The 26027-nt window shown below is 42.4% G+C and overlaps 1 protein-coding gene across 1 annotated transcript in view; it reads left to right on the top strand.

Annotated features, from left to right (window-relative positions):
- The window catches only part of LOC145409942 (lymphocyte antigen 75-like), a 33992-nt gene extending 15924 nt beyond the window's left edge, over nucleotides 1-18068 (top strand). The window contains exons 24-48 of the mRNA XM_080280202.1: nucleotides 455-658; nucleotides 950-1054; nucleotides 1841-1992; nucleotides 2369-2484; nucleotides 2829-2983; nucleotides 3419-3514; nucleotides 3929-4035; nucleotides 4397-4503; nucleotides 5172-5242; nucleotides 5401-5568; nucleotides 6131-6351; nucleotides 6455-6584; nucleotides 6961-7131; nucleotides 7282-7398; nucleotides 7679-7818; nucleotides 8309-8402; nucleotides 8735-8847; nucleotides 9090-9224; nucleotides 9675-9852; nucleotides 10362-10488; nucleotides 11274-11395; nucleotides 11906-12067; nucleotides 12885-12941; nucleotides 13491-13658; nucleotides 17569-18068. Coding sequence (XP_080136328.1) covers nucleotides 455-658; nucleotides 950-1054; nucleotides 1841-1992; nucleotides 2369-2484; nucleotides 2829-2983; nucleotides 3419-3514; nucleotides 3929-4035; nucleotides 4397-4503; nucleotides 5172-5242; nucleotides 5401-5568; nucleotides 6131-6351; nucleotides 6455-6584; nucleotides 6961-7131; nucleotides 7282-7398; nucleotides 7679-7818; nucleotides 8309-8402; nucleotides 8735-8847; nucleotides 9090-9224; nucleotides 9675-9852; nucleotides 10362-10488; nucleotides 11274-11395; nucleotides 11906-12067; nucleotides 12885-12941; nucleotides 13491-13658; nucleotides 17569-18068 — 3716 coding nt within the window. The remainder of the gene's footprint in view (nucleotides 1-454; nucleotides 659-949; nucleotides 1055-1840; nucleotides 1993-2368; nucleotides 2485-2828; nucleotides 2984-3418; nucleotides 3515-3928; nucleotides 4036-4396; nucleotides 4504-5171; nucleotides 5243-5400; nucleotides 5569-6130; nucleotides 6352-6454; nucleotides 6585-6960; nucleotides 7132-7281; nucleotides 7399-7678; nucleotides 7819-8308; nucleotides 8403-8734; nucleotides 8848-9089; nucleotides 9225-9674; nucleotides 9853-10361; nucleotides 10489-11273; nucleotides 11396-11905; nucleotides 12068-12884; nucleotides 12942-13490; nucleotides 13659-17568) is intronic.
- The last annotated feature ends 7959 nt before the right edge of the window (nucleotides 18069-26027 follow it).

Raw genomic sequence — 26027 nt, 5'->3', positions numbered from 1 at the left:
TTGATATGTTGAGCTGGATACTCCGCGTCAGGATCCAGCCCAAGATTTTACCCTTTATTCTTTGGCCCATCGCCCATCCTTGCACAAAATTTCATTAAAATTCGTTCACATTATTTTGAGTAATCCTGCTAACAGACAGACAGACAAACAAACTGTAACTTGCAATACTTTGGTGATAGAAACTCCGTGTACAAACAGCTAGATAAGGAGTTTATTACAAGCTCACAGTAATACAGTCTGCCCGTCTTGGCTGCCTGCTATCAACTGATGCAATAACGCCGTCTTCCCAGGCTTCAGGGCCTGGGAAAGTGTGCTAGGTCAGCAAGTTTAGTGGGGGCATGTATGCATTGGGGGGGGGCATATATACATCGGGGGTAAACATATTGTGGAGGGGGTACAAAAGCAACGTGGGGTAAAACATAACCTCCTTGGCGGAGGTAATAAACCAACCAACTTCTCATCCCTGCAGCGCACAAAACGGGCTGCGAGGAAGGCTGGTCCAGCTATGAAGATTACTGTTACTGGGCGTCGCCGACATACTCCTACGAGTATTACGAGTATGACGAGGCCAGAGCCCAGTGTGTGGCCAAAGGAGCTGATCTGGTCTCCATACACACGGCCGAAGAGAACGACTTTGTATACTCGCTGCTTGACCCATGTGAGTTGTACATCCCTCTGCCTGACTATGTTTCTGTCTATCTGTCTATCCATACGGCTGAGGATATCGATTTTGCGCGCGCGCGCGCGTGCGTGCGTGCGTGTGTGTGTGTGTGTGTGTGTGTGTGTGTGTGTGTGTGTGTGTGTGTGTGTGTGTGTAACCCACCTCTTAAGTGAGAATTAGGGTTGGTATGATGATGATGATTATGATGATGATGATGATACTAACGACAATGATAATGATGCTAACGAAGATGCTGCCGATGATGCTAACTTTGCCTCTCTCCCGCAGACTCCTACACAGACCTCTGGATTGGCCTGTCTGACAGTGGACATGAAGGCAGCATGACGTGGACTGATAGCACCTCCGTCACCTTTACCAAATTTAGCTACATTAGTAAGTGAAAACGTGGAATTTATAGCTTTTTATTGCATAGAAAGCTTCCCATTACCCTCATGTGCATTATCCGTATCAGGAAGGTGTAATCATGTCTTTGAAAATGTCTGTCTCACTGGTTCTTCTTCCTCTGCTTCCCCATCTAGCACAGACGAAAGAGGAGGAAATACACTGGCTCAAACGACCAGAGGTGAATGACAAGCCAGGGGAGGCTAGGACTGTGAATGAAGAGTTGAGAGGAAGGATGGGGCTTGAATGTTGTGATGAGAAGGGGTAGATTAAGATGGTCTGGGCATGTGGAGAGGATGGGGGATGGCAACTGGGTATGGAGGGTGAGAAATGTGAACGTTTTGCGTGGAGTTGCGAGAAGCAGACAGAAAATGACTTGGGACGAGGTCATACAGTGTGATCTCAGGGATAAGGGACTGAAACAGTGGTGCTGCTAGAGATCAAGCAGCATGGAGAGGACTGCAATTAAGTGACCAAGGCTGACGATGCAAGTATGTTAGAGACTTTATAAACGAAATGAAACAATTATAATGAGTTGACAGAAATATCCTGATCAAGAGAATTATCTCCCAGGCGTTGTGCTACTACTACTACTACTACTACTACTGCTACTACTACTACTACTACTACTACTACTACTACTACTGCTACTACTACTACTACTGCTACTACTACTACTACTACTACTACTACTGCTACTACTACTACTACTGCTACTACTACTACTACTACTACTGCTACTACTACTACTACTACTACTACTATATCTTTCCTCAGACTACTGGACCGCTCCAGCTTGCGCCACTTTCTCAATGTATTCCTACGATAATTCATGGGCTCTCGGCGGCTGTGACATTGGAAATTACTACATATGCAAGAAACCCAAAGAAACAACACCTATTAACCCGACTGATGATGGATGTAATGAGGTATGTGGAAAGAACAGATTAGACTCGAATCCCTAGGTACTGTTGTTGATGATGATGATGATGATGATGATAAGATGGAGAAAGTGGATGATGGTGATTATGCAGCTGCTGATGAAACTGATATGAATGATGATGATGATGATGGTGGTGATGAGGAGGAGAAAGGTGATGATGATGATGATGATGATATAGGTGGTGATAGTGTGTAATTTGATGATAAAGATTCTGCTACTGATGATGATGAAACGAAAATAATCCTAACGATGATCATAATATTGACTGATGAAGATGATGAAGATAATGTTGATGATGATGATATTGATGATGATAATAATAATGATAATAATGATAATAATAATGATAATATACCTCCCAGGGTGACCAGCCATACAAGACCTCGTGTTATACCTTCGTGTTGGATCATCAAACGTGGTCAGCTGCCAAAAGCGACTGCGAGACAAGAGGAGCATATCTGGTGGTCCTAAATAACAGGTGCGTAGATAGATAGATAGATAGATAGATAGATAGATAGATAGGTAGGTAGATAGATGGGTTGGTATGGTAGAGTTAGTTGGTTGGTTGGCGTGCTGGGTGGCTGGGTAATTGGTCTGTGTGTGTGTGTGTGTGTGTGTGTGTGTGTGTGTGTGTGTGTGTGTGTGTGTGTGTGTGTGTGTGTGTGTGTGTGTGTGTGCGTGAGGGGAGAGCATACCACACAGCTTTTCTAAACAGATGGAGAAGAAAATCTAGATATGTTTTACCAGACCACCGAGTCATGTCAGCCCTGGGTTCTTTCTTTTGCATTTAAACAGGGAATACTCTTAAATCCTTGCCTACAGGTACGAGTCTGCCTTCGTATCCTCCATCCTGGGGGAGGAGGGAGGTCATTCGTGGATCGGGTTGTCAGGAGAGATAGGAGAGGATGGATCAGTGACCTTCTCGTGGGTCAATGGGGATGCTGTCGATTTTACGAACTGGGATGAGTATGAACCGGGTAAGATTCTGATCCGTATTCTCCCCCTAATGCCGTTTCCTTAGCGATTTATTTTCCATACTTCACCTTGGTCTTTTTTTTTTTTTTTTTGGTCGACTTTACCAACTGGGATTAGTATGAACCAGGTATGTTTATGATTCGTATTCGCTCCCTAACGCCGTTTCCTTAGCGATTGATCTTCCAGACGTCACTTTACTCTTGTACACACTAACTGGGATGAACTGATGAGGATGATAATAATGATGATGATGATGATGATGATAATGATGATAATGATAATGATGATGATGATGATAATGATGATGATGATGATGATGATGATGATGATAATGATAATGATGGTGATGATAATACTGATGATGATGATGATAATGATGATGATGATGATGATAATAATGATGATAATGATGATGATGATGATGATATACCCCACAGCTGCAAATCACGGCACCTGCGTAGCTTCTTCAGGTGACAAGGCGAACCCGGGTCTGTGGACGGTGTTGGACTGCGAGGATACCCTTAAGTATGTCTGTAAGTATGATATGTTTTGATTTATTTTTACACTCACTGCTTCTTTCTCCTCGTCCTCGGCCTCCTCCTCCTTCTCCTCCTTCTTCTTCATCTTCTGTCACGTGGGGAGTATGGAGAATGATGATGATGATGATGATGATGATGATGATGATGATGATGATTTAGGGCACTACTACTACTGCTACTACTTCTACTACTACTACTACTACTACCACGACTACTACTACTAACATATCAACAACAATAATAATGATAAAAATAATTATAATACGCATCAAAAAATACGGAACGAAAAATCACTCAAATTATACAGGCTTAGGATATTGATGATGATGATATACGCAAAAAATACAGGCTGAGGATATTGATGATGATGATATACTCTCACTAACAACGCAATCACTCCTCCGGCAGGTGAATATCCACGCGAAGGCTACACGACACAGCCTCCCCCCACCACAAGGCCTCCCGGATCTTTCTGTTATGATGGATGGGAGAACAGAGCTGGAAAATGCTATAAGGTGATGATGATGATGATGATGATGATGATGATGATGATGGTGGTGATGATGGTGGTGGTGGTGACTGTAAAATGGTGATGATATGTACGTGGGTTAAGGGTATGGTGGTGATATGTGTGATAATTAAGGACTGAATGATGATGATGATGATGATGGTGGTGGTGATGATGATGATGATAATTAAGGGAAGGTGTTGGTGATGATGATGATGATAACGATGGTGATAGTATGCATGAGAATTAAGACTGCTACAACTTCTGCTGACGATGATGATGATGATAATGATGATGATGATGATGATGATGATGATGATGATCATGATGATGATGATGGCAGCTCTACCTCAACATTGCTCCCTCAGGTGGTGACCAACTCGTCTACGTGGGGTCAAGGAGAGGAGTTCTGCCGATCATTTGGCGGTCACCTCACCAGCATTGAGAGTGTGGACGAAGAGAGCACAATATTGTCGTAAGTAATATTGGACATGAGTCTCCTTGGTTACTAGTCAAATCAAGCCTTCCATCTAACTATCCTTGGTTACTAGTCAAATCAAACTTTCCATCTGACTACACCTGGCCTTGAGAAATATTGGAATAAGTCTCCTTGGTTACTAGTCAAATCAAGTCTTCAGTCTGTCTTAGCCTTGAGAAATACTGGAATGAGTCTCCTTGGTTACTAGTCAAATCAAGCCTTCCATTTGACTACATTTGGTCTAGAGAAATATTGGAATGAGTCTCCTTGGTTACTAGTCGAATCAACCCTTCCATCTGACTACACCTGGCCATCAACTGAGCTGAAAGGGGTTAGGGATCTTTGTTAGGTTAGAACAAAGATGCTATCGTTAGACGTTGCGTGTGTGTGTGTGTGTGTGTGTGTGTGTGTGTGTGTGTGTGTGTGTGTGTGTGTGTATGTGTGTGTTGAGAGAGAGAGAGAGAGAAGTGAGATTATTGTGATGATGACGATGATGATGATGATGATGATGATGATGATGGGACATGAAGCTACTTGTGATGATGATGATGATGATGATAAAGATAGGGAATGGGACTACGATGGTACTGTGATGATGATGATGATGATGATGATGATGATGATGATGATGCAGTACTTCTCTAACAATCCTCTCCCTTCACCAGACTGCCAGGCATGGATAATCTAGGCAGCTTCAACAAACTATGGGTCGGCCTGAAAATGGGATCAGAATCAGGTATGTAGTCGCAGTCCTTGTACTTTTAAAACGCAGCCAAAACATCTCCACTTCCCACACCAGCAGATTGAGCCGTTCCGCATCCTATACAGGAATAAATCAGTGAGGAAACGATGCTACTTCCTTTACGAATATACGAACCTGGGTCTCTCAAACAGGTTACGAATGGAGTGACGGGACAGCCTTCGACTACGTGAACTGGGATACAGGCATGCCAGACACTGAAGATGGACTTAAGCCTTGCGTGATGGCTGACTGGAAGACGATGAAGCTTAGTAACGCCTATTGCGACGCCCATTTGCCTTTCATCTGCGAGGCTAGAGAAGGTAGGGGCACCAATTTTGCAAAGGTGTGGTGACGTTCTGTATAAATTCCTTTCTAAAAATCGTGAGGTTAGGGAGTTATACAGACAGCGAGGTGACATGCAACCCACAAGCTCTCGTCCATCCTAATTCTCAGCCTCTCCCAACTACAATTTATATATTATTCAAGAAACACGTGAAACATTCTAACGTAGGCAGCACATTTAATCACATACTCTCTGTATCCTACGAATAAGCCAGTGTAGGATATGTTACCTAGTCTTCGATCACTTCCTAGAGCGATTTGCCATTTGCCTGTGAGGTCGGAGAGGTCAAGGGATGTATTTGGCAACTCTGTACCGTCTCCCTAGTAAGTGATGTCGCAAACTCTACTGAAAATGAATGTACTTTGTAACATCCCTTCCTATCGCTCCTATACCTTGTCCACCTAAACTTGGCCCAGCTTTTCGTCCTTTTGCAGCTTAGTTTCCGTAGCTCACTGGCATGATCAGTCCGTCCACTTGGCTAGATTTTCGTCCATTAACAACTTATCATCACTATTACTATCATTTTTTTTGGTCACAAGGTACGATGGTGACTACAGCGGCGCCCCCAACCAAACCGCCAACCCAGAAGTGCACAGATGACGAGACCTGGTACCTGTACGACGAGCACTGCTACAGGTTCCTGTCTGAGAGCGCTGAGGAGCCGCAGAGCTGGTGGGATTCGCATCGTCTTTGTCACGCGGAGGGGGGCGAGCTGGCATCCATACACACGATTGAGGAGAACTACTGGATCGAGGCCATGGTAAACCTTGTCTATACTCTGTCCACTTCTACTACCACTGCCATTACCCCTTCTCCTACCCCTCCTGCTTCTCCTACTAAACATAATTTCCTCCTATTTGCAGATATATGAATTTTCTGACAAGACTCTATGGCTTGGGGGACGTGCCAAGTACGACAGTGGCTACGAATGGGAAGATGGATCGGTTTTTGACTTCACCAGCTGGGCAAGTGGCGAGCCGAACAATGTAGAGGGTGAGTTATGACTTATTTTCCTACTACCTGATGGAACTGGACGACTTTGACGTCTCCCATATCACTCTTTAGTTGCGTGAAATTCCCCTTTGTTATGAGGTAGGAATGAATCTCCTTGGTTACTATACGAATTTCTCATTAACTTAGCCTTAAATTGCCATCCCTCCACCTCGAATGCTAAGTTGTAACACTAGATTAATTCCATAGTGCGTTCTTCTAACTTGGCAAAAATTTCGTATGAATAACTGAGAACGAGACTCATGAACAATTTATTTTTTTCCTTTCACACACACACACACACACACACACACACACACACACACACACACACACGAACCCCTCCCATAGCCGCACTTCATTTCTCTCTCACTTCCAGACCAAGAAGACTGCATTGGCATCTACACACACCAGCAAGGCTACTGGAACGACATGAACTGCGGTCAGGCTTACGGTCGCATCTGCAAGCGACCTCACGGAAGCACACACAAGCCACCGCAGACCACACTCCCACCAGACGGTCATTGTCCAGATGGTTGGGTGCATACAGGTAAGGTTTGTCGCATCCACAGACTCATACAAATATAGTGTTTATCCCTCCTCCTCCTCCTCCTCCTCCTCCTCCTCTTCCTCCTCCTACTCCTACTACTACTACTACTACTACTACTACTGCTACTACTACTACTATTTTGGTCCTCAGGTACCAAATGTGTGCAGTTCAACCAGACTGCCGTGTCCTTCGATGATGCTCGAGAAATGTGCCGATCGCAGGGGTCAGGCATCGATTTAGTCAGCATACACTCCGATGCTGACCAGGGTAGGTGTGGGATCGCCAAGTACACACACACACACACACACACACACACACACACACACACACACACACACACACACACACAAATCGACCAAACCTTACACATTCTCCCCATAACTTGCACTGTCAGCTTGGAAAACTGGCAAATATTTTACTTCCTCAATAGGGGCCTACCTTCTGTCTGCACTGGGTACCTTGGGGTTTTGTGAATAGACCAAAGATATATGTATCTATCTGTCTATCTATCTGTCTATCTACTCACCAACACCCCCTCTCTCCACAGCATACCTCACATCTTTACTAGGTGTGTTGGGTCAGGATATGTGGATTGGTTTGAGATATGTTGATGGATTTCACTGGGTTGACCAAACTACTATGTACTACACCAACTGGGCACCTGGCGAACCTAATGGACAAAGTAACGTAAGTTCATATCCTTGGTGATGATGATGGTGGTGGTGATGGTGGTGATAGTGGTGGTGATGGGGGAGTTTAATGCATGGTTTTGTATTCTTTGTGATCTAGATGTACCCTATTTCACTCATATCTGTTTGGTGAGAGTGATGATGATGATATGATGTTGATGATGATGATGATACTGGAGCTGGTGATGATGGGTGGTGACAGTAATGCTGCTGCTGATGATGATGATGATGGTGATGATTATGTAGATGATTAGGATGCTAGAGGGGAGTGATGGTGATGATGATGATGATGATGATGATGATGATGATGATAAGGATGGTGGAGGGGAGTGATGATGATGATGATGATGACGATAAGGATGCTGAAGGAAGGTGATGATGGTGGCAATGATAATGATGATGATGATGATGATAATGATGAAGATACAATTATAATTCCCATTCATAATTTTGACAGAACTGTAATAGCCCCAAAATTTTCGCTTCAGGATGAGAAATGTGTCCACGCTTACTGGGATTCTGGTCAATGGAACGATATCGCTTGCTACAATCAGTATGGATATATATGTATGATGACGCAGGGTAAGTTGCATCTATTTTATCTATCTGTCCATCTGTCTGTCTGTCTGTCTGTTCATCCATTCATCCATCCGTTCATCCATCCACCCATCCACCTATCCATCCATTCGTCTATCCATCCATCTCTCCATCCAGTTCATATTTTCAACTTACATGGTACCTCTCCCATCTATGCATATTCGTCTCTTAACCATCCATCCATCCACCCATCCACTCATCCATCCACCCACCCACTCATCCACCCATCCATCCATCCATCCACCCATCCACCCACCCACTCATCCACCCATCCATCCATCCATCCACCCATCCACTCATCCACCTCTCTCCACCAGATCCCAGCATAGGCGATCACCACAACACTCCATCCTGCCCAGCACCATTTGATGACTATGCTCTCTACAATGGTGCCTGCTATAAGTCTGTCACCACTGCTATGTCTTGGGAGGTGAGTTGTGGATTTTTTTTCACTAGTAACCAAGGAGACTCATTCCTGTCTCATACCTAAGGCTCTTTGATTTTCACCCAACCACGACTTAGTATTGTTGTTGTAAATGATTCGGTTCCTTAAGATGAAAACTGATTATACTGTTATTATTATTATTATTATTATTATTATTATTATTATTACTACTACTACTACTGCTACTACTACTACAACCACCACCACCACCACAACTCCTCCACCAGGACGCAGAGAAGACATGCACAGACGATGGCGCACATTTGGCATCCATACTGACACTGACTGAGAATAGCTTTGTGTGGGTGGTGGCACAACAATCCATTATGTCTGAAACGTGGGTCGGCCTTAATAACAGGAAGGTATGTACAGTATACGTATGTTTATAATTTGAGGTGGTCTGGCCATGTGGAGAGGGTGAGAGACTAACTAGGAGAGTGTGAGTCAGCAATATGAGAGGGGGAGATCAAGGATGAGATGCAGGTACGAGGTGAAGTGAGTTGTAGAAATGCCAGCTTGGTTCTTCGCACTTTTTCCTGCCTGCTTTGGTTGGAGGGTTTCGTGGGTGGGTGAGGGGGGAGCCTTCTTGATTTTCTCTCCTTATTTTCGTCTCATAGTATCAGATATCGTAGTCATAGTCTTCTCTTTGACCAAACCACATTCAGCATCAACAGTACGAATTCTATCACCCTTTACTCCTGTCTACTCTTCTCTCCTTTCCTCCCCTCTCCTCTTTCCTCTCTCTTCTCTTGCTCCTCTCATCTCTCTCTCCTCTCTTCTCTCTCTCCTCTCATCCCTTCTCTCTTTCCCAGGACAACAGGGTCTTTAACTGGACGGATGGATGGCCTGCTGTTTACACTAACTGGGGACGAGACCAACCTAACATCAACACCACGGGGACCAACTGTGTTATGGTTGATGCTGCCAATGGTCTGTGGTATACTAGACCATGCGATGACACCAAACCATTCGTGTGCAAGTATACTAATGGTGAGTACTGATAGATAGATAGATAGATAGATAGATAGGGAGAGAGATAGATAAACATAGGTATTGTCTCTGGTATACTAGATCCTGCATTGACACCAGACCATTCGTGTGCAAGTATATTAATGGTGAGTACTGATAGATAGATAGATAGATAGATAGACAGGTAGATACATAGATAGATAGATAGATAGATAGGTAGATAGATAGACAGGTAGATACATAGATAGATAGATAGATAAACAAATAGCTCTTGTCTCTGGTATACTAAACCATTCGTGTGCAGGTATACTAATGGTGAGTACTGATAGATAGATAGATAGATAGATAGACAGACAGATAGATAGGTAGATAGATAGAGAGACAGGTAGGTAGATAGATAGGTACTTAAACAGATAGCTCGTGTAAAGCCAATATTCTTTACTTTTATACTTAAGGGAGTATAAGGCTGAGATCCTTTACTTTTTACTTAAGGGAGTATAAGGCTAATATTCTTTACCTTTTTACTTAAGAGAGTGCCATAACTCCTGACCCTCCCGTCACTGGCCACTGCCCTGATACTCGCTGGATGGATTTGGGCGGTTCCTACTGTTACCTCCTGTCTGACACCACGAAGACCTGGAATGATGCCAATCTTAAGTAAGTTTGTGTGTGTGTGTGTGTGTGTGTGTGTGTGTGTGTGTGTGTGTGTGTGTGTGTGTGTGTGTGTGTGTGTTGTATCTCTCTCTCTCTATCTATCCATCTATCTATCTGTTCATCTGTATATCTACCTATCTGTCCATCTATCTGTGTCTCTCTTGGGTGATTCCTACTGCCATCTCCTCTCCGACATCACGAAGAACTAGATTGATGTAAATCTGAAGTAAGCTGTTTCTTGATTATTGTCTCTCTAAATATCTATCTATCTGTCTGTCTATCTATCTGTCCATCTATCTATCTGTCTGTCTATCTATCTGTCCATTTATCTATCTGTCTATCTGTTTATATCCCGAAGGGGGTGGCCACAAACAAAGCATCTCCAACTCACAGACAGTCCACTCTTCTCTCACCCTCATGTCTCATCTCAAGCCACAACACATTTACTCTACAAATTACATCCCACACAAAATCTATTATATCCTCACTGTAATGCGGATATTCACGACTTCTGCGAGGCCACATCACACCACATCATTCCGTACCACACTACTATACCACACCGCACCACACCACACCACACAGTATCATTCTTCACACCACACCACGCCACACAGTATCATCCTCCACACCACACCACGGCACACCACACAGTATCATCCTCCACACCACACAGTATCATCCTCCACACCACGCCACACCACACCACACCACACAATATCATCCTCCACACCACATCACACCACACCTCACCACACCATCCTACCATCATCTTTTATTTCTTGCAGCTGTCTACAAGAGAATTCCAACTTAGCCTCCATTCACTCAGAGGAAGAATGGACCTTGATCAAGATGGCCGTGGGCAGTGTCTCAAGCCCGATGTGGATTGGTCTTATACAGAAGGCTGAAGGTACGTGGAAAATCCTTAACACCTCTTCCTTAGCGATTTATTCCGCATAGGCATAAAAGCACACTTGTAATTGTAAAAGTGCAGATGTTTTGTTTTTGTTGTTGAGTAACCCTGATCTGTCTAGCCGATCAGACCCATCAACAGCAGTCAAGCAACAGCCTCTGCAAGATCAGCTTTCCCCTGCGGTAGACAGTGCCTTGCCACAGCGACGCGCGGGGTGTTTCGAGCTTCACTGAAATCTTTAGGAACAACTGACGCTTCTGAAAAATATTACTACTACTACTACTACTACTGCTGCTGCTACTACTACTACTACAACAACTACTACTACTACTACTACTATTATTATTATTATTATTATTATTATTATTATTATTATTATTATTATTATTATTACTACTACTACTACTACTACTATTATTATTATTATTATTATTATTATTATTATTATTATTATTGTTACTGCTACTACTACTACTACTACTACTACTACTACTACTACCACCTTAGGGTACGGCTGGAGTGACGGGACAGGCTTCGACTTTATCAGATGGGCTGAAAACGAACCGAACACAGAGGCGGAGCAGTGTGTGGAGCAGCTGGCCGGATCATGCCTGTGGAACGACGCCTACTGTGACAACGCTAATCTATTCCTGTGCAAGGCTAAGAAAGGTGAGGATTTTTTTTCATTTTTCTCACCTTCCTTCCTCCCTTCCTTTCTTCCTTCCTTCCTTCCCACTTTCTTTCCTCCGCTTCTTCCGTCCTTCCTTCCTTCCCTTCCTCCCTTTCTTCCCTCCTTCCTTCCTCCCTTCCTTCCTGCCTTCTTTTCTTTCGTTCTATTTTAGCACTAACATCAAGTTTTCTTTCTCTTTTCCTCTTAGAGTCAGGTATGGTAGGTAGAGTTCTGTATTTTTCCTGTGGCTTACTTTCATCGCTACTCCGTTCACCATAACTTGGCCCAGATTTTCGTCCTTTCGCAGCTTATTTCACGCAGCTCAGTGGCGGAGAAGGACTATACTACGGCTCTACATCCTTTCCATAGCACTTCTTCCTGACTAGCATTATATTCTAGTGTTAATCCATTGCCACAACTCAGCATTCAAGGTGGAGGATGTGAAGGAGCGTTGTGGTGTGGATGTGGATGTGACAGGAAGCGTTAGGAGAAACACACTGAGGTGGTTTGGCCATGTGGAGTGGATGGAGAGTGAGAGACTGACGAGGAGAGTGTATGTGAGTGAGGTGGAGGGGGGCAGAGGGAGGGGGAGGCCACGGATGAGATGGAGGGATGGACTGGGGAGGCATATGAGAGAAGGATGTGAGCTGGGAGCAGGGCAGTGACATGGCGGGGGACAGGGCGACATGGAGGCGATTTGTTTGTGGCTACCCATTACGGGATGAAGGCGTCTGGCATTAGAAAGACAGATTAAAGTGAACAGAGTATACCAAGTGATTTTATATATTTCACGCATTTTTTTCGTCTCTCTTTCAGTACACGATGAGAACACGGAACAGCCACCTACTCAGCGCCCGACGAGTAAGCCTGGAGGTAAGTTGCAATGATCTATTTCTTTTCAACTTGGCAAAGATCCCTAACCCCTTTTAGCTCAGTTGATGGCTAAATGAAGTGCCCACAAAACACAAGAATTAGAATCTGGATGATGATGATGATGATGATGATGATAATTGTAGAGCCTACCGAACGTCACTGCATCTTTAACGTATAGAATGGTGATGATGATGATGATGATGATGATGATGATAATGGTGATGATTATGATGATCGTAGGCTATTAATGATACTGAGTAGGTGGATGAGAATGGTGATGATGATGATGAGATGGCGATGATAGTGATGCTGCACGATATGTGGATGATGATGGTGATGATGATGATGATGATGATGTACTTCAGGTGGTGATGGTGGTGGTGGCAGTACTCTCAGTGGTGGAGCAATAGCCGGAATCTTGATAGTAATGATGTTGATGATGGTGATGATGATGATGATGATGATGATGATGATGATGATGATGTCTCTATGCTAATACATGATGATGGTGATGATGATGATGATGCTGTACTTCAGGTGGTGGTGGTGGTGGTGGTGGCAGTACTCTCAGTGGTGGAGCGATAACAGGCATAGTGATAGCAGTGCTGGTGGTGGTGGCCGGGGTGGGCGCTGTCGGCTACACATACATACAAAAACAGCCGAAGAAAGTGACTCACCAAGACCCCCAAGGCTTTGATAATATGATGTACAATACAGGTAAGTTGTAATTATTTTTTGTGAATGAGAAACTGACTGGGAGAGTGTATAGGGGAGTGTGAGAGGGAGGGATGGGGTGGAGAAGGATAGGAGAGACGGTAGTGCGAGCTGTGTGATAGTGGAGGACAGGGTGACATGGAGGCGATTTGTCTGTGTCTGTCTCTCCGGATTAAGGCATCTGACGGGAAATAGACTGATAGATAGTTTTTCCTGCCCACGGACACCTAAGGAAGTGGTGAGCCAGGTATAATCACGGTTTTACAAATGTTCTATAGTGTGATGGTAAATGTTGAACAGTTTACGGTTATCCAGTCCTTTCATGCCTCTTATGGCTAATACAACAATCTTTGCCTTAATCATCTGAAGCTAAAGTATGTTAAGAAGCACCTGAAGCTAAGGTATGTTAAGAAGCACCTGAAGCCAAGGTATGTTAAGAAGCAGCCTCAGTTACTCGCCACACCTCTCGTAGCTTCAATGATATTATGTCTAGTAAGTTATGAGGTAGTTATTAAATTGGAACGCGTCAAGGGAGAGTGGATGTTGATGTTTTGGTGTGTGTGTGTGTGTGTGTGTGTGTGTGTGTGTGTGTGTGTGTGTGTGTGTGTGTGTGTGTGTACAAAAGTTATATCATTTGATGGTCGCAGGTCTTGCGCTGTGTGTTCCTTCTTGTCATTATAATCTCTATAGTTAATACTGCAATTCATCTTCTTATTATTATTATGATTATTATCATTATTATTATTATTATTATTATTATTATTATTATGCCATTTTTTTTTTTTTTGGCCATTCTGATGGGGCCAGGATTCCCTGGACTTGACTGATGAGTGAATGGAAGCGTGGCCCATTGAACTGGGCAAACTTAGGCTGTCTGGACGTTGCTACTCCTCACTCTGCCCTAGGGTGGAAAAGGAGGTCCGTATGATGATGATGATGATGATGATGATGATGATGGTGATGATGATTATCATTATAATTAGTTTTATTACTACTGCCACTACTATTACTACTACTACAACTACTACTACTACTACTACTACTTATTATTATTATTATTATTATTATTATTATTATTATTATTATCATTATTATTATTATTACTCTTCTTATCATTATCATTTCAGCGATGGAGTCCAAGAATGCAGGAAGTATCAGAGTGGATGGGTTACCTGAGGGATCCAATGCATAACCAGCCCACCAGCCCATCACATCACCACTCATCACCCCTCATCTTCGTCATCACCACTCTCCCTATACTCCTTTCACCCTAACTTGGCCTAGAATTGCCGTCTCTCCATCTTGACTATTAACACAGCAGGATTATCGTCACTCTGCCTCTATCCCGTTCACTTTAACTTGGCCTAAAATTGCCATCTCTCCATCTTCATTACTGATTAACACAAGAGCATTCTCATCAGTCTACCTCTGTCCTGTTCACTCTAACTTGGCCTAAAATTGCCATCTCTATCTTGAACGCTGAGCTGTAGCTAGAGAATAACACAAGAACATAGCGCTAGTCACGAAGAAGTGCTATGGAAAGGATGTGGAGCCGTAGTATTGTTTTGTGCTGCCACTGAGCTACGTGAAATATGCTGCAAAAGGACGAAAAAAAAGAAAGAAATCCGAGGTGCTAAAATGAACGGAACTGTCCTCCTCACTCTGTTTTTCCCTCTGCTTATGACCTCCAGTCTTTTAAATGCAATGTGCCCAGGTAACTCTCTCTCTCTCTCTCTCTCTCTCTCTCTCTCTCTCTCTCTCTCTCTCTCTCTCTCTTTCTCTTTCTCTCTCTCTCTCTCTCTAACTTTCCGAATTAATGGCCTTTGGTTCTTTCTTCTATCAAAAAACCTTCTACAAGACGATTTTTTGAGTAGAGGAAAATTCTAATAGGCATAAACTCTTGTGTTGTATTCAAATCGTTCCAATATTAATCTAGTTTTCATAAATAACATAGACATTATTTACATTCTACAGTATACAAAATAATAATTCGCTAAAGAAAGGGTGTTAAGGATTTTTTTTTTTTTTTGAGCAAACGAGAATACGAGTTTTAAATTTATCTATCTTTCTATCTATAGCTCGACGCCCTAATCCCGCAAAGGGTGGCCGCAGACAAAACGCCTCCAAGTCGCTCTGTCACCCACCATTTGATTGCCCTCCTCCCAGCTCACTCCCCCTCCCTCATGTACGTGGCAATATAATGTAATTTTGGATCTGCATTTTATTAAGTGTAATTTTTCGACTCGTGAATCCGGAATCATGAGAGAAAGAGAGAGAGAGAGAGAGAGAGAGAGAGAGATGAGGATTTCTAATTACAGATCAAATTTGGCTCTTTTTATTTTTTCTTGCTGGATTCAGGCCTTAGGTTCCTTCTTCCTTGTATAAAAAAATAAAGATCGTATTGAATGCGTCCACCATTATTTTTTCCATTTAACCCATAGCCTGAGAAACAAGAGAAAGCATATGGAAATAGAAAATGAGAATTGGAGAAAGGGGGGACGAGGAAGGAAAAGGGGAAGACGTAAAGAGAACGCCACACAAACCCATAGCCTGAGAGAACAGGAAAAAGGAGGGGAAGAAGGAGAGGAGGAAGCGAAAAAAGGGACATGAATCAAAGGAGAAAGGAAAAAGGCAGAGAGAATAGGAAGAATAAGAAGATAATGCACTTCCTCTATTCCCCAACGCTTACAGACTTACGGAACTCCCTTCATTTCTTTACAGGTATATATGTGGTTCAAATATTTGCCACGTAAATATAATAAATAATTTAGTTAAGTATTTATGATGGTTTTTGTGCCTTGTAAATTAAGGAATAAATGATCAAAAGGTGAATTAGTGTTAAGTTATAATACATGAGTTATTTATTGTGTCTTTCTAATCAACTTATTGTATCAACACTAACGCTAGTTCGTATTGCCAACCCCTTCACTCCCATGACGTACTCTATGGTTTATTATTATTATTATTATTATTATTATTATTATTGTTATTATTATTGCTGTTGTTGTTGTTGTTAGTTATTATTATTATCATTATTATCCGGATCCCTGCAAGGTTTATGTAGTGTACTGTACCTGTAGGCCCGACAGAACCAGTTGCTTACCTGTGGTTGACGGGTGTGCTCGACCAGACGGACGGGGTTAAACAAAAACAACCTCAGGACATTTTAGTCACCTCTGGAGCGTTTCCTAAGTTAACCCTTTCACTACAAAGGCTTTTTAAGTTGAGCAAAAATCGTCTGGCAGTGGAAAGTGCTAAATAAAAGATATATATACACGTTTCAAGAGTGAAGGGTTTAACATAGTGTATTATAACGCCATTGTAACTACAGCTCTATGTGTTATGTAAATATTATGCATCTGAGATTAATGTGACACGTGTGAGAAATATACTGTTTACCTGCGTTGTGGTTTGTTCTTAGACCTTCAGAGAGAGAGAGAGAGAGAGAGAGAGAGAGAGAGAGAGAGAGGGAGAGGGAGAGAGAGAACGAAGCCTCCTACCTCTTTATTTTGCATATTACACCTTAGCATCCTCCTTTGTGCTATTTATTCGCTTTAATATCCACATAATTTGCATCTATGACAGACGAGAGGATTCTGAGGTTTAATGTGCAGGATAAATTGCTTAGGAAGAGGTGTTGCGAGCTTTCCAGTGCCACATAGAATAAGACACATGAGTTTGAGATTCAACCGTGAGATGATGATGATGATGATGATGATGATGATGATGATGATGATGATGATGATGATGATGATGGTACGAAAGGGCTAAAATCTCATGATAAATAATAAAATATGCTTCCTCTCTCTCTCTCTCTCTCTCTCTCTCTCTCTCTCTCTCTCTCTCTCTCTCTCTCTCTCCGAAGCATTTGAATCCCTGTAAATTCCGATCCCAGGGACTCGCTTGCTCGCAGTCATGAAGGCAACACGAGACGCAGCTGCTCCGCCGTCTCCTTCTGCCTGCGACCTGTCGAGGGGGGCAGAGGGTAGACTCCAGCCAGCTCAGGACCAGACTAAGCTAACTGGTGCTGTGGTTGGGTTCAATGTTGCTGCGGGATACGGGTTCATCAAGCGCCATGACAGTGACTTTGATGTTCTCGTCCCCCGCACGGCGATCGTTGAACCGAACCCACGGGACCTTCGGCGCTCCCTCGGCGACGGGGAATTGGTGGAGTTCAGTCTTTTCGGGACTCCCAAGGGTCCTGAGGCTCGTGACGTCAATGGGCCGGGGGGCGTTGCCGTGCAGGGTTCTTCCCATGCACGGTGGCGCCCCACGGCTCGGGGGCGCGGAGCCGAGGGTCCTGGGAGTCCTGGGGGGACTGCTAGCATCATTGAGATGTGTATCGCGACGGCTAAGGCTTTTGCTGGGGGTGACAAGGGGCTTTACGCATTCTCCTCCCCAGCCGTCGCTTAAACCCCGCACAACACCACGGAAACGGCTGCGGCTAGACGCCCTCCTCAACCGGCGGACTGCCTCCCGTGATGACGACCCTGGACCGGCCTCGACCATGCGAATGGAATCGGCGGATATCCACCCTCAGCCGCCTGAGATCGAGGAGGGGGAAGCCTCTCCTGCCTCTGTCCCCATGCTTGAGGAGTTGACGATCAGTTCCTCAGATGGGGAGGAGGTGGAGGAGGCGGCCCCCCCTGCTGACGAGGGGGGTTGCCCATCTCGCCCCCCCCATTATCGACGACAAAGATCGGCTGGTCGTTGCCTTCCTACCAACACCTCCTGACGCTCGATGCTCACACCAGGTCGTATCAGCTCGGAGTTACGACCACGCTTTACGATCTACGCCGAGCTGTCGACCAGGATGAGGCTATTCCACCAAGTCTGATCGTCAGGGGGGAGGAGGGACGTCTGGTTGATCTTCATTCATTCATTCATTGCCAGACGCCATGTATCCCAAACGGGGTGGCCAAGGGCATAGAGTTAATTGTTTTACAGGGAGGGGCACTAATCCTCCACCAACCCCACTTGACACGTAGGGAGACGATCTTTTTATTAAATGGTGCCCCTACAAATGGTGCAATGATGTGACGGCTCCTGCCACGGTGCGCCTTTCATACCTTTTGTTTTTGCCTTTCTATAAAGTATTTTGTGATGGCCATAAAGCCCTAAGCAGCAACAACTACATCCGATCTCACCTCAGTCACCCTCTGTCTTCAAGTGGGGGCGCACGTGTGTGTCTCTGCTCCTGGTGTATTGTGGGTATTTGCTGGTATTTTGGTATTTTCTGGTGTGGTTGGGTATTACTCTGGTATGTCTCTGTCGTGAAGTGGTATTTATGCTGTTACTGATGATGATGATGATGATGTTGATGATGCTGTTGACATTGATGATGACGATGAACACAGAAATCCAGTTTGATAAAAAAAAAATATATATATATATAACCCAGCCTTCACAGAGCAATATTTATTAATCAATCATATTTACAAAATATTACAAAAATATTTTCAATTTACAATATCATATATTTACAACAAGAGTATTAATTTTATCAATACATTTATACCTTGGTCTCTGAATATTTTTCTCTCGAGCGGAAATGTTTGAAAAATTAAAATGCCGTTTCTATGTCGTTTTAGTATCTTAATTATCACTATGGGGCGTCTCTTAGGTCTGGAGTCAAAGGAAAAGATAGATAGTTAGGTAGATAGATAGATTGATAGATATATGACATTACAAAAGCTACTATTGTTCATGATAGATAATCCAGGCAAGATACACTATCAGTAACGTGAGCCTGTAATTCATCTATTCTCTCCATCTATCTGTCTGTCTATCTGTCTATCTATCTATCTATCTATCCGTCTATCTATCCAGTTATTTTCCCTTGATTCCAGATACAAATAGTACACCTTTAACTCTTTCTCTAACCTTTGTTTTATAAATTCATCGTCTTATAAGTTCACTGGCGTTCAGAATTATCCTCTTGGAATATACAGGGTTGTCCCTATATTACGCATCCCATTTGTCGTGTGTTGATGGGACTGCTCAAGCTGCCTTACTGGTGTCTACCCTGCATCGTCTTTCTCCTTTCCATAACCTCTTTCATATTTCCTTGCGTCTCCCTTTTTGCATCCACTGATTCCACAACCGGCTAGAACTTTCACAAAACATTCAAATTATCTGCACATCCCCACACCAGCAGGATGAGCCGTTCCCGCAACACACGAAAATTAAGATGCTTTATATACGGATTACTCTGCGTTTTGCCCCCCTCCTCATCACCAGCCCTCTACCTGTCTGCCTGTTCTGATATGTCTAGATATTCACTTCCTACAGGTAATAACAATGCTTAAACATACAGTGAAGCTTGAGTAACAGTAGAACACATTTCCTTTTGTCTTTCGTTAATCAATGTTCAATAAACACAAAAAAGGAACAGCTTATCTTTTTGATCTATGAGGCCATGAAGTTCTTGGAGTGGAAAAAGCATAGGGTCACAACACGGGGATTTTATAAATTTCTTCTGATATTTCTAAGTTATGTTGGTTGCTCAGGGTCACTTGGCTAATAAATTACAGAGAAATAAGAGAGAAACGATGACTTTGGTTAAGCGTCCAGTTGTAGGGGACTTGTTGTTGGTTATCTTCAAGCTGTCTGGTCGAATATTCTCATCCGCCACGAGTAACTGCTTCTGTAGGCCAGTTCTGTAGGTGCAGTGCAGAACGTACACCGTGTGGGGAACCAGGGCCCCTTTTGCCAGACAGCACCTCACCAGGGTCGCACCAGGGTCCTTCTCCAACGGCATGATGCAGAGAAATATAAGGAGGTCTGGTTCCCGAGTGGACGCTGCCGCTGCTCCGCTCAGGGTGCACAGTGCCACCACGAGTAGGCACCTCATAAGCGCCACAGCAGTAACTAAGCCTTTATAGTGGTCTTCCATTACTTGATGAACTGGATTTTGGTTAACACAGTCGCTTTTCAGGTATGATAGCCCTGCACACTGATAGCTGGCTGTACGTAGTCAATCATGTATCTTTATGTATACCATTCTTGTGAATCTTGTATCGTTACGTATTCATTCCATCATGTATCATGTACCATTCTTATGTGTCTTGTATCATCATGTATTCATTCCTTCATCTGTCATTATGTACCATTCTTACCTATCTTGTATCGTTACGTATTCATTCCATCATGTATCATGTACCATTCTTATGTGTCTTGTATCATCATGTATTCATTCCTTCATCTGTCATTATGAACCATTCTTACCTATCTTGTATCATTACGTATTCATTCCATCATGTATCATGTACCATTCTTATGTGCCTTGTATCATCATGTATTCATTCCATCATCTGTCATTATGTACCATTCTTACCTATCTTGTATCATTGCGTATTCATTTCATCATCTATCATTACTCATCACTGGGCTCCACAATACAAGGTCACCTATGAGATTTTTGAGATATTTCAGGAGGTGATTTTGTGAGTGATTTTGAGAGAAGAATTCCATAGCAACGTGGGATTAATTCCAGTCAATATAGAGTTACAATTATGAATAAAATTTTGGGAGAAACAGGTGGATTTATGTGAATCTGTGAGGTCTCTGTTTCTGTCTGTCTGTCTCTCTCTCTCTCTCTCGCTCTCTCAAAATTCGTCTCAGAATCACCCTTCGAAGTAAAAAAAATCTCACCTAACTCCCAGTACCATCCAAAATATCTATTAATGTTGATATTCACAACTGACTCGTCTCTATCACATATTTAAACTTTCTGTAAATTTTTGTAATTAAAAGATACGAAACACTGAACACACAACACCGTGTATGTGTATAGAGGATGGTTTGAAAATAGCGCTTCTCAAAAACACACCTGGTGGCACCTTATGGGTTGTTAGGACCGCTCAGTCTGCAGGTGTGGGCGTAGGTGTGGAAGTAGGGGTAGGAAATGAATAAATAATGCAGGATAATCACCGACAAAACTGGGCAGTCCACGCAACACATAAATCGCCAGAATGGAAGAGATACGTTGCATGTAAACCATCCTGTACTAAAAAATATCTTCATTCAGTAATAAAATGTGAACTTTGCATGATGGGGTACATTTATATGAGTATTAAATAGTATAGAATATTTTCCTTATATACAACAATCCTTTCACCTTAACTTGGCCCAGATTTTCGTCCTGTTAATGCCTATTTCACGTAGCTCAGTGGCGGATAAAGACAATGCTATGGCACTATATCCTTCTTCATGGCACTTCTTCGTGACTAGCATCATATTCTATCGTTTAATAATGCTCCAGCTCTACACCCTTCTCATGGCACACTTCTTCGTGACTAGCATCATATTCTAACATTAGTTTCTTGTTACTAATCGGGATTCAAGTTGGAGAGATGGCAATTTTAGGCCTAGTTAGAGTGATGGAGAGATGGCAGTTTTAGGCCAAGTTAGAGTGATGGAGAGATGGCAATTTTAGGCCAAGTTAGAGTGAGGAGAGATGGCAATTTTAGGCCAAGTTAGAATGATGAAGAGATGGCAATTTTAGGCCAAGTTAGAGTGATGAACAGATGGCAATTTTAGGCCAAGTTAGAATGATGAACAGATGGCAATTTTAGGCCAAGTTAGAGTGATGAACAGATGGCAATTTTAGGCCAAGTTAGAGTGATGAAGAGATGGCAATTTTAGGCAAAGTTAGTGATGAACAGATGGCAATTTTAGGCCAAGTTAGAATGATGAAGAGATGGCAATTTTAGGCCAAGTTAGAAAATGGGAGAGTTGACAATTTTAGGCCAAGTTCGAGTGATGGAAAGATGACAATTTTAGGCCAAGTTAGAGTGAAAAGAGCACAACATTCATGGCACATACAGCCAAGCAACACCCACATATACTGTACATACTACATGAGCAATATATATTTTCAAAAGTATCACAGAAGTGCTCTTGGGTTGAAACACCATTTTGGACCAAGTTAAATAAATATGAAAGTGAGTTTTAAATTCTTACAGCATACTGGGGGCAGCTTACGTCCTCCGGAAAAAAAATTATATGCTTCAAATATATAGATTTTTTATGAATACACTCAGAAATTGCTAAAAGTCACACCAAAAATCATATTATCATTCTTTTTTACAATGCAAGATATTACAGATGCTAATATTTCAGATCACGATTTTTCTATGTTACAATCGGCTCCCTAACACCTTTTCCTAACTGATTTATTTTGTTTATTACATCTTATTACCCTTTTTCCATGCCCTATAAATCCTAATATCGCCATACTCAACATAAACAGCGTACAAAAGGATATTAACCAACTATATCCAATAATAAATCGCTAAGGAAGAGGTGTTAGGGACGAGAACAAGGACCTAAATCTTCAGCACTTGTCTGTCTGTCTGTCATCAAACGTTTAAATGACAGGACGGAATTTACTGAAACGTGGAATCCAGTTTTTTAAAAGATAAATCCCTCTTGCCAATCCCTGCAACCCAGTTACTTGTAAACCTTAGAGAAAATGTATTGTAAACGTTTTTGGCTTTAAACTTTTTCACCCTTAAACGTTTTCACCATTAAACGTTTTCATCAGTAAACGTTTTCACCATTAAACGTTTTCACCATCAAACGTTTTCACCATCAAACGTTTTCACCATTAAACGTTTTCACCATCGAACGTTTTCATCATTAAACGTTTCATCATCTAACGTTTTCACCATTAAACGTTTTCACCAATAAATATTTTCACCATTATACGTTTTCATCATCAAACGTTTTCATCACTAAACGTTTTCACCGTTAAACGTTTTCACCATCAAACGTTTTCACATCAAACGTTTTCACCATTAAATGTTTTCACCAATAAATGTTTTCATTAAACGTTTTCATCATCAAACGTTTTCATCACTAAACGTTTTTAGCATCAAACGTTTTCGCCATTAAACGCTTTCGCCATCAAACGTTTTCACCATCAAACGTTTTCACCATCAAACGTTTTCACCATTAAACGTTTTCACCATCAAACGTTTTCACCATTAAACGTTTTCACCATTAAACGTTTTCACCATCAAACGTTTTCACCATCAAACGTTTTCACCATCAAACGTTTTCACCATTAAACGTTTTCACCATTATACGTTTTCACCATTATACGTTTTCACCATCAAACGTTTTCGCCACTAAACATTTTCACCATTAAACGTTTTCACCATCAAACGTTTTCACCATCAAACGTTTTCACCATTAAACGTTTTCACCATCAAACGTTTTCACCATCAAACGTTTTCACCATCCAACGTTTTCAGTACAAGCTCACTATAATATGCTGCTAATTTCCGGTCACATGATAGCACAAAAAACGTATCACTATCGCTTTAAACGTTACTAATTAAAAAAAAAGGAATTACATCTTAAGTAATAATTATACATACATGACAACACCATAATATTTTAGTTCCAATATGCAGGGAAATCCATTATAAACGAGGCACTCATTGGTATGATGCAACTGACTAAATTTTCCAGCTAAAAAACCCCTGGAAAGATATGGTGACAATCGAAAAATTAAATCTCCACGCCTAACCCAAAATATTCCAGGACTTTCTTACGTCTGGTCCAAAATTTCCAGGACTCTCTTACGTGTGGTCCAAAATTTTCCAGGACTCTCTTACGTCTAGTCCAAAATTTTCCAGGACCTTCTTACGTCTGATCCAAATTTTCCAGGACTCATGCCTGATTCAAAAATTTCCAGGACTTTCTTACGTCTGATCAAAAATTTTCCAGGACTTTCTTACGTCTGGTCCAAATCTTCCAGGACACTCTTACGTTTGATCCAAAATTTTCCAGACATCCAGATTTTTCCAGGCTGAACTTTTTGTCTCATTCAAGTTTTTCCAGGATTTCTTTTACGTCTGATCCAGGTGTTTCCAGAACCTTTTTACGTCTGATCCAGGTTTTTCCAGCACTTTATGACGTCTGATCCAAAATTTTCCGGGACTCCTCTATGTCCAATCCAAGTTTTTCCAGAGCTGTTTTACCTGTGATCCAAGTTTCCAGAATCTTCTTCGGTCTGATCCAGGTTTTCCAGAACTGTTTTACGTCTGATCCAAGTTTTCCAGAATCTTCTTCGGTCTGATCCAGTTTTTCCAGGACTATTTTACGTCTGATCCAAGTTTCCAGAATCTTCTTTGGTTTGATCCAGTTTTTCCAGGACTCTTTTTCGTCTGATCCAGGTTTTTCCAGGACTTTCTTACGTCTGATCCAGTTTTTCCAGGACTCTTTTACACCTGATCCAAGTTTCCAGAATCTTCTTTGGTCTGATCCAAGTTTTTCCAGGACTTTTTAACATCTGATCCAGGTTTTTCCAGGACTTTCTTACCTCTGATCAAAGTTTTTTTTAGGCTGAGCTTTTTCTGTTTTCCTCTGCCTATCTGATCCCAATTTTCCAGACAAGAATCAGCATCATATCACTGCATGAAATTAGAAAATAAAGCTGGTTGGCTCTATCCCTAGCCAGCTTACTCGTCCGTGGAGCTTCACCCTCTCATCTACCAAGCAAGGCTCATGGAAGGCCAGTGTGAAGAACAGGAATAAATATGAGCATCTTATGTCACACTGATTGCCATTTTAACGAGGAGAAAATTACCCTAGCCAATCAGAGGCCACGGAATACAAACCTCACCTATCACCATACAGAATTCAGAGTTCCATTTCTTGAGAGGTTTGAAAAAAAAAAGATTTATATTAGTAAACTCACTTTTCCTGGGATTGTACACCTCAAAAGAGCAAAATAAAACACTCACCAATAGACTGATCTCTCTCCCTTTCTCTCTCTCTCTCTCTCTCTCTCTCTCTCTCTCTCTCTCTCTCTCTCTCTCTCTCTCTCTTCTGGGCGGGAAAAATAGTGGAATCCCCCTTCTTACTCGAGGAATTCCACATCACATTCTTTGCCGCCTCGCTTCTCCGTACCTTCCTTTGCTTGCTGGGACCAAATATTTGAAAATCCACGATATAAAACGTATCCCTAACTATACAGAGCTCTCCTTTTTACTCTTGAGCAGTTCCACATCACTTCCTTCGTCTCCTCTCCTGTCTGTATCTGCGTGTTCCGCTTGTCTCTTATGTGTTCCCCTTCGAAGCGTCCCCTGCTGGCTAGGTGTGGGCGAGGCTAGGATGGGTGAAGAGGGGGATAGCGGGCCCTGGTAGCGAGAAGGGTTGCAGCAGAGATGAGGGAAGACGGCTTGAAGGGTTGGATCTGTGGGTTCGTGATGGCACTGATTTGAACTGCCAACACTATTGTACCCTGGGCCACCTGTGCCAACAATGTCACACCCTGCCACCACCCCACCAGCACTCTCCATCACCTGAAAATAATAATAATAATAGTAATAGTAATAATAATAATAATAATAATAATAA

The sequence above is a fragment of the Coenobita brevimanus genome, chromosome 83 (genome assembly GCF_032717465.1).
Source record: "Coenobita brevimanus isolate Jiangsu-jjx chromosome 83, ASM3271746v2, whole genome shotgun sequence".
Taxonomy (NCBI): domain Eukaryota; kingdom Metazoa; phylum Arthropoda; class Malacostraca; order Decapoda; family Coenobitidae; genus Coenobita; species Coenobita brevimanus.
The sequence above is the reverse complement of the archived record's forward strand: the minus strand, read 5'-3'. Positions and strand labels throughout refer to the sequence as shown.